At 47.2% G+C, this 7,955-nt stretch overlaps 1 protein-coding gene across 1 annotated transcript; it reads left to right on the forward strand.

Annotated features, from left to right (window-relative positions):
* The first annotated feature begins 788 nt into the window (after nucleotides 1-788).
* LOC144675755 (dispanin subfamily A member 2b-like) lies at nucleotides 789-3,624 on the forward strand. Its single transcript, XM_078536360.1, has 2 exons — nucleotides 789-1,379; nucleotides 3,224-3,624. Exons 1-2 carry the CDS (start codon nucleotides 1,170-1,172, stop codon nucleotides 3,413-3,415), a joined length of 402 nt encoding a protein of 133 aa, XP_078392486.1. The 5' UTR covers nucleotides 789-1,169; the 3' UTR covers nucleotides 3,416-3,624.
* The last annotated feature ends 4,331 nt before the right edge of the window (nucleotides 3,625-7,955 follow it).

The raw sequence follows: 7,955 nt of genomic DNA on the forward strand, positions 1-7,955 counted from the left end.
TGTGGAGAGAAAGAGAGTGAACGTTTTGAGTCCGTTCGGAGCTCTTTGTTTCAGAGTTAGATAAATTTTGATTGACAGGGGAGTGAAGGGGTGTTGGGGAGGTGAGGTGAGGTGGGGTGGTGGGGGGAGGCAGGAAAGTGAGTTGAGACCACAACCAGATCAACCATAATCTTATTGAGTGAAAGAGGAGGTTCAAAGGGTCAAATTACCTAATCCTGCCTTAAGGCCTATGTTCCAAAATCAACTCTAAGATCAGACTAGGTCGATTAATTAGTATAAAAATTATAACTAGTTTGATAATTGATCACAATATTACACTGTTCAATTAATTAATCAGATCTAGGAGGATAAAAGTTAAATTAAATAGCAAGGAATGGTAACACTAAAGGGATCTAAATTTTTACTAAAATTAACATCTGCAGAATATATAGATAATGGGTTAAGTAAAGACATTTAATTTCCTGTAAAATAAAGTGACAACAGCTCAAAGGGAGCAGCTGACTGGTGAACACATATTAAAATCTGACGTTTATTTCTGCTATATCAGTTAATGGTCCAATAAGGAAGGGCAGAGGAAGCTTCTGGTGGCCTGGATTCGGATCAGCCAAGTTCCTCTTGCAAAGAGCCAGCATGGAAATGATGGGCCGAATGGCCTAAGTCTGTCCTATAACCATTCTATGTTGTCAGGGCCCCTAGACGTCGCTGTCGGAAAACAGGATGTTTACGCAGAGTGAAACTTTGCACAGGGTGTAGTTGAGGAAAAGATAAGCACGTTGAGGAGGAAGGAATAGAAAAATACGATAGGGGAGGTGGAGGATGTGAGGAAGCTTGTTTAGTGCATGAACGTGCGTTCAGCCGATTTTTGATACCATGTGGAATGAATCAAAGAGGCTGAGACAGGCTTGTGTTGTTGGGGCCCTCGAGAGGAGGTCTTGATGGATCATCCGCTCGACATTTCTATGTGGTCATATATTACATACTGTGGGTGTATTACTTGTCTCTGGAAATATTACTTGTCTCTGAATCTGTTCCCATTCACTGGGGAGATTGCAAACTCAATTAGTTGGGTTGTTGGGAGTGGTTCAAGTCCCTCTCTCCGCCCCGCTCTATAAATTGCGGAGTCCAGAGCGGTTTACAATCAGTTTACTTTCACTGAGGCTGGGTCTGAGATGGAGTACAGAGCCGATCAAGTGATTATGAATCCCGGCACTTACCCGTACCAGGGACAGCAGCAGTTCGGCCAGTCGGTCCAGACCACCGTTGTTAACGTGGCCCCGAATGTGCTGCCGGTCCGGGACCACCTGCTCTGGTCCATCTTCAACTTCTTCTACCTGAATTTCTGCTGCCTCGGATTCGTGGCGCTGGTCTTCTCGGTCAAAGTGAGTGCGGGACTCGGGGGCAAAGATCCGAGGAGACCCTGAGATCTCGGGGAGCGGGAACAGATCGCTGCAATGGGGGCACAGAGACTGTTTGACGGTTATGCAAAATTCTCAAGGTTTTTGTTAAAGTGCACAGAGCTGTGATGTCCCGGGTCTAATGTTCTGAGTTTAATAATTGGAAAATCTCGCTGGGAAATTTCTGCGTCTGGCCAATAATTTGTCTGTTTCTTAATCAGGAAAGTGTTGCAGGCTGAACATGTAATCTACAAAGTGTTACAGACTGAGTATCATAGAAACTTACAGCACAGACCGTTTGGCCCGTCGAGTCTGTGCTGGCTCTTTGAAAGAACAGTTACGCTGAGTCCCTCACTCCTATTTTACTGTCGGTAACTCTGTAAATTCCTCATTCCATGAATAATTTGGGGAAGGAACCTGAGAATCAGCTTCCAGCAGCTTTTCAGGTCGAATGTTCCAGATCGCAACAACTGAGTGAAAACATTTCTCCTCATCTCCCCTCAATGTTTCTTCAATGATTTTAAATCTCTAACCTCTTGGCTATTGACCAACTCACCAGAGGGAATAGTTTTTCTCTATCGAGTTTATCATCTTAAACCTTTATTCAGCCATCTCTTTAATTTCTCTGCTCCAAGGAGAACAGTCCTAACTTTTCCAAATTCTCCTCATAACAGACATCCTTGATTAACCTTCCCTGTTACTTTATCGAATAATCCAATCAAATTAGACAGGATTTGTCTTTAATAATCCAATCTGGTTTTCCTTCATAAACCCAGGTCTGTACATCGGTTTACATCTATAAGCAACAAAGCGTTACAGATTGAGTACGTGTAACCTTCAAACTGATGACAGTTTTAAAAAAAATGAAAGGGTTTGATAGTTTAGATATGGAAAAGATGTTTCCACTTGTGGGAGAGACCAAAACGAGGGAACAGAGATAAGATAATTACGAATAAATTGAAGGGAAGAGACTTGCATTTCCATCACGCTTCGCATAATCACGAGGTGCTTTACAGCCAATTGAGCAGCCACTGTTGTCGGAAAACAGGATGTTTACGCAGAGTGAAACTTTGCACAGGGTGTAGTTGAGGAAAAGATAAGCACGTTGAGGAGGAAGGATTAGAAAAATACGATAGGGGAGGTGGAGGATGTGAGGAAGCTTGTTTAGTGCATGAAAGTTAGCATAGAACATTTGGGCTGAATTCTATGTTGTCAGTGCGGATGAAATTAGGTTAAAGCCCCATTCCAGGACTGGAACCCACCTCCTTATAACAGCTGTGAGAGCTTGCACACTATTTATTTTAGTTTGAGCTACATGACATAACATGATCCACTGGCACAGCCCAGTCCACCTGATCTCCTCTCAGGGCGGACAACTTCTCACATTCTATTGACAAAAACAATAGGGCAACATTTCTCCTATACACTTCTAGATTTGTTTTTGAAGTACAATTTAATTTTAAGCTTGAGGAAGCAGATCAGTTGCTCACATCAATGTCACTAACATAAGAGTTATTGTAAATAACCGGCTATTTGCGCTGCTTTGTCATTGGATGTAAATCATGGGCAATTAACTGTTCTCCTTTAATTCATTAAGCAATTATTGTGACAAAATCCACTGGCATTTGTTACTGGAAATTATGTGCAATATTGAAGCATTTTTTAACGAGACTAAACTGGAGAACACTAATTTGAACAGCCCTTTTACTACAAGCACCTTGCACTGCCCTTTTCAGAGTTAGAAAACTTCAAGCACTGAATTATATTGTCCAGCTCGCATTGTGATTTTCAAGTCTGGTTCTATGCATTCACACTTGTTTTCCTTTTAGTCCAGAGATCGGAAAGTTGTGGGAGACGCAGAAGGAGCTCGGCAATATGCGTCTACAGCCCGAGCACTCAACATTGCAACCACAACGCTGAGTATCCTGGTCTTCGTAATCATCTTCGCGTTGCTATTCGCTGGCATTATTAGCCTGGGGAACGCTTATCAACATGGACATTCCTATACAGTTGGGAAATGAAGCGGATGTGGCAGCACCTCATTTTCCCCGGCGGAAGCTGTTTTGTGACCGAACTCTTTTCCTGCTCTCCCTTTATATTATTGCTTCCATAATAATGTCTATGTAGTGGCATGTTTAAAGTAATCACCTCGCAGCAGTACAGATTTCTTTTCTATAAAACGTGGCCGAGGTTTGGCTTTGATTGTATTAATAAAGCGATTGATAACAGGTTTAGGGACTCATGAAGTTTAATGACAAACTTCCCACGTTCAATTGCAAACATTTGTTCTTGATCCTTTATTGATTGGGTGGGTGGGTGGGGGAAGAAGCCCTCGTAACTCTTTTGAGTCAAAACAATAAACTAAATTAACAAAAACAAGGGAGAAATCAAGCACAGCCCCTAAGTCAGGTCAGCTGTAAAATCAAGGAAAAAAGAAGCCCTCGTACTTGCAATCACATTACATCGAATGTGAATCACTGCCAAGTGGGACAATCTGGTTGGTGCAGCTGGTCTTTTCCTGTCTGATGTGTTCATATGTAAACTGGACTGAGCCGATTTCATTAGATCTGGTTGAGGTGTTCGCAATCTAAGCGGTTTTGATAGCTTCCCTGGATGACTCATTTCCACCCATCAATGAGGTTAGAACGAGAGAGCAGAATCTGTAATGTCTTCCCTCTGCAATGAGACCCTCGAGTTCCCCAGTCTTATTGAAGACATTCCTGGCGATTTGATAATGGGATATCCTGCTTGTCGCGCAACAGCTGCACGTCCGCAAGTTCAAGAATGAGGAGGTCAGCTGTGATTGTTAGGGCGGGTGGTCGGGGGAGGAACTAAGAGTAGGGGGGGGGGGAGGAACTAAGAGTAGGGGGGGGGGGAACTAAGAGTAGGGGGGGGGGGGGGGAGGAACTAAGAGTAGGGGGGGGGGGGGGAGGAACTAAGAGTGGGGGGGAGGAACTAAGATGGGGGGGGAGGAACTAAGAGTAGGGGGGGGGGAGGAACTAAGAGTAGGGGGGGGGGAGGAACTAAGAGTAGGGGGGGGGGAGGAACTAAGAGTAGGGGGGGGGGAGGAACTAAGAGTAGGGGGGGGGGAGGAACTAAGAGTAGGGGGGGGGGAGGAACTAAGAGTAGGGGGGGGGAGGAACTAAGAGTAGGGGGGGGGGGAGGAACTAAGAGTAGTGGGGGGGGGAGGAACTAAGAGTAGTGGGGGGGGGGAGGAACTAAGAGTAGTGGGGGGGGGGGAGGAACTAAGAGTAGTGGGGGGGGGAGGAACTAAGAGTAGTGGGGGGGGGGGGAGGAACTAAGAGTGGGGGGGGGGAGGAACTAAGAGTAGTGGGGGGGGGGAGGAACTAAGAGTAGTGGGGGGGGGGAGGAACTAAGAGTAGTGGGGGGGGGGAGGAACTAAGAGTAGGGGGGGGGGAGGAACTAAGAGTAGGGGGGGGGGAGGAACTAAGAGTAGGGGGGGGGGGAGGAACTAAGAGTAGGGGGGGGGAGGAACTAAGAGTAGGGGGGGGGAGGAACTAAGAGTAGGGGGGGGGGAGGAACTAAGAGTAGGGGGGGGGGAGGAACTAAGAGTAGGGGGGGGGGAGGAACTAAGAGTAGGGGGGGGGGAGGAACTAAGAGTAGGGGGGGGGAGGAACTAAGAGTAGGGGGGGAGGAACTAAGAGTAGGGGGGGGAGGAACTAAGAGTAGGGGGGGGGAGGAACTAAGAGTAGGGGGGGGAGGAAACTTGGGGAGAAATTGATGGAAAGAAGGGGTGGAGAGAAAATGGGGGTAGAAATGGGCGTTGAGACGGAGAAACTGGAGGGCAGGTGGGAGAAAGGGGGAGGAACCGGGGAGAGGGAGAGTAACGGGGCAAAAGTGGAAGAAACTTGGGGTGGGAAGAGGGGAAAAGTAATAGAGGGGAAGAAATTGGGGAAATACGTTGAAAGCTTGGGGTGGGGGCAAGAGGAGGTGAAACTGAAGAAAACACGTGAGGGGAAGGGGAGAGAGATTGGGTAAAGATGGGGGAAAACTGAGGGTAGATACTGGGAGGGAAGAGGAGACAAAATTGCAATGGAAAGAATAGTAAAACTGAGGGGAAGGGGGGAAAGCTGGAAGGGAGGAACTGGGAGGAGGGAGGAACTGGGAGGAGGGGGGGAAACTAAGGTAAAGGGGTTGAGAAGCTTGGACGGGAATAAATGGCTAAATCTGAGGATGGGATAAGAGGGTAGAAATGGGAAAAACTGGTGGGGAACTGGAGGGGAAGATGGGGAGAGACTGAAGGGATAAAACTACAATGCTGGAAAAATTGGAGCAAAACTGGGAGTAGGATGGGGAGAAACTGAGGGGGCAAGTAGGAGAGAAACTGGGGGTGTGGGGATGGAGTGAGAACTTGGGAGAAATGAGAAAAGGGGAAAAATGGCTAGAGGAGATTTAGGGATAGAAATTAAGAGGTGAAAAAACTAGGGGGTAGGGTAATGTGGGAGAGGGCAACAAAGTGGGGGAAATTGAGGAGAAACTTGAGGTAAGTGGAGTGAAACTAGAGGAAGTGGGGCAGAATTGTGGGTGTGGAAAAGGGAGAGGAACTGGGGTGGAGAGAAGATAGGAAGGAGAAGAAGCACCAGAAATTGGGGGGAAAACAGGAGGAGGGTGAGAAATTTGTGGAGAAATGGGGTAGATATTGGGGAAGTGTGAGAAATTGGGGGAAAGGTATGGGGAGAATTGGGGGAATTGGGGAGAAACAGGAAAGGGGAAGAATATCATTTGCAAGTACAGAATTTGAGTATTGCTGAAAAAAGAAATTTTGTCAAAGCTTTTCATTGACATTGGTATCCTTGTGACTGTCCTGATCAGTGCAAGGGGAAAAGCTTCGATAAAATGTCTTTTCCAGCAAAGGGGAAAAAATTGTGCGGCAAAATTGGGTGATGAGGGGGATAATCTGGGAACAGTAATGGGGAAGAGGGGTGAAACTGGGTGAAGAAATATATAAGGAAAAAATAGGGATGGCGAATGGGGAGAAACTAGGAGGAGAAATTGGGGAGTGAAGAGGGTGGGAAACCGGGGGAAAGAGGGGGTAAGGGAGGAAGGGGAAGAGCTGGGGAAGAGGGAGAGAAATGGAAGGAGGGGGGAAAGGAAGAGAAATTTGAGGGGGAGAAAATGGGTGCAGAAACTGGGGGCAAAAGAGGGAGAAATGGGGGAAGTGGAGGAGCAACTGGGATTGTGCAAGAATAAGAGAAATGGGGGAAAAGGGTGAGAAAATGGGGAAAGGGGTGAAATTGGGGGATGGGGAAGGGGTGAGAAATTGGGAGGAAGGGATGAAGCAGGGAGAAATTGGGGGATTGGTGAGTGAGGTGATATTAGGGGGAAGGGGAGAAAATAGGGGATTGGGAAGAGGCGGAGAAACTGAAGGGGAGAAATGGGTTCAAGAGCGGACCAACTGGGGCAAGAGGGGGAAAAGTAAGGCGGAAGATGGTATGAAATTGGGAAGTGGTGATGAGGATGGGAAACTGGGGGTAAGTAGAATAAGTGGGATAATATTAGTTATGCTGTTGGACAGAGAATAAATCAGGAAATAATGAGAACATGTAAAAAAGGCAGTATATTAATCATGGGTGACTTTAATCTCCATGTAGATTGGGAAAATCAAATTGGCGGAGATAACCACGAGCAAGAATTCATGGGGCAGAATTTTCGCATTGGCATGCGGGGGTGGGCCCTGCATGTTCCCATGTAAAATGATGCGCAGTGATGTCGGGCGAGCATCCCAACATCATCACACGCCATTGCAATGTTTCGTTGGGTGGACGCGCGATGATATTTGCTGTGCGCCTGCCGTTAATTAATGGGCCATTTAAGGCCCCTGACTCACCAACTAACACCGATTTTTCAGCACCCATGCAATCTTCAGGTCAGCGCACAGGCGCAATGGGCAGGTGGGTAGGACACATTTGTATAAACCTCATCCACGGGTGGGATAAGAGGGCTCACTGGGGTCACGAGTGTGCTCTCTCAAGTATTGATTTTTCAAAGTTTTTGAAACTTGCCTGTGTGATTTGTAATACTTCAAAACACATACCAGCTGCTTTATCTGGACTCTTAACCCTCAGGTCAGCACTCTGCAGTGAGGAATCTTTTTTAGGCCAGCATGTCTCTGGAAGCCTTCCTATCACCTGGGAATGGGAGCTGAACACTCCACTGGAGGCACCTCTTCTGAGGAGCAAGGGAGGGCTAGAAGGGGGAGGAGGCCAGAAGTGCATATTCAGGCTCCAGGGGAGGACAGGCACAGGCAAAAGGGGCGCAGGGCCAACAGGAAGTCCAAGGCGGAAGGGGCCGCAGAAGACGCCACTATCCTGCTGCCAGGGTATACAGGTGGCGAAGCAGCTACCTCAATATGACTGACGTGCAGTGCCGAAGGAGGCTTCGTCTCTCAAGGGAGACAGTCAACTATATCTGTCAGATGAAAACAAAAACAGAATTACCTGGAAAAACTCAGCAGGTCTGGCAGCATCGGCGGAGAAGAAATCAGTTAACGTTTCGAGCCTTCATGGCCCTTCGGCAGAACTGAAGCATAGTTAGGAGAAG

The sequence above is a fragment of the Cetorhinus maximus genome, unplaced genomic scaffold, assembly GCF_964194155.1.
Source record: "Cetorhinus maximus unplaced genomic scaffold, sCetMax3.hap1.1 HAP1_SCAFFOLD_1141, whole genome shotgun sequence".
Classification (NCBI taxonomy): Eukaryota; Metazoa; Chordata; class Chondrichthyes; order Lamniformes; family Cetorhinidae; genus Cetorhinus; species Cetorhinus maximus.

Coding starts and splice junctions, on each gene's coding strand:
- LOC144675755 (XM_078536360.1), top strand. CDS start 1,170: ATGGAGTACAGAGCCGATCAAGTGATTATGAATCCCGGCACTTACCCG. Junction 1,380..3,223: donor CGCTGGTCTTCTCGGTCAAA/GTGAGTGCGGGA, acceptor TTTTCCTTTTAG/TCCAGAGATCGGAAAGTTGT.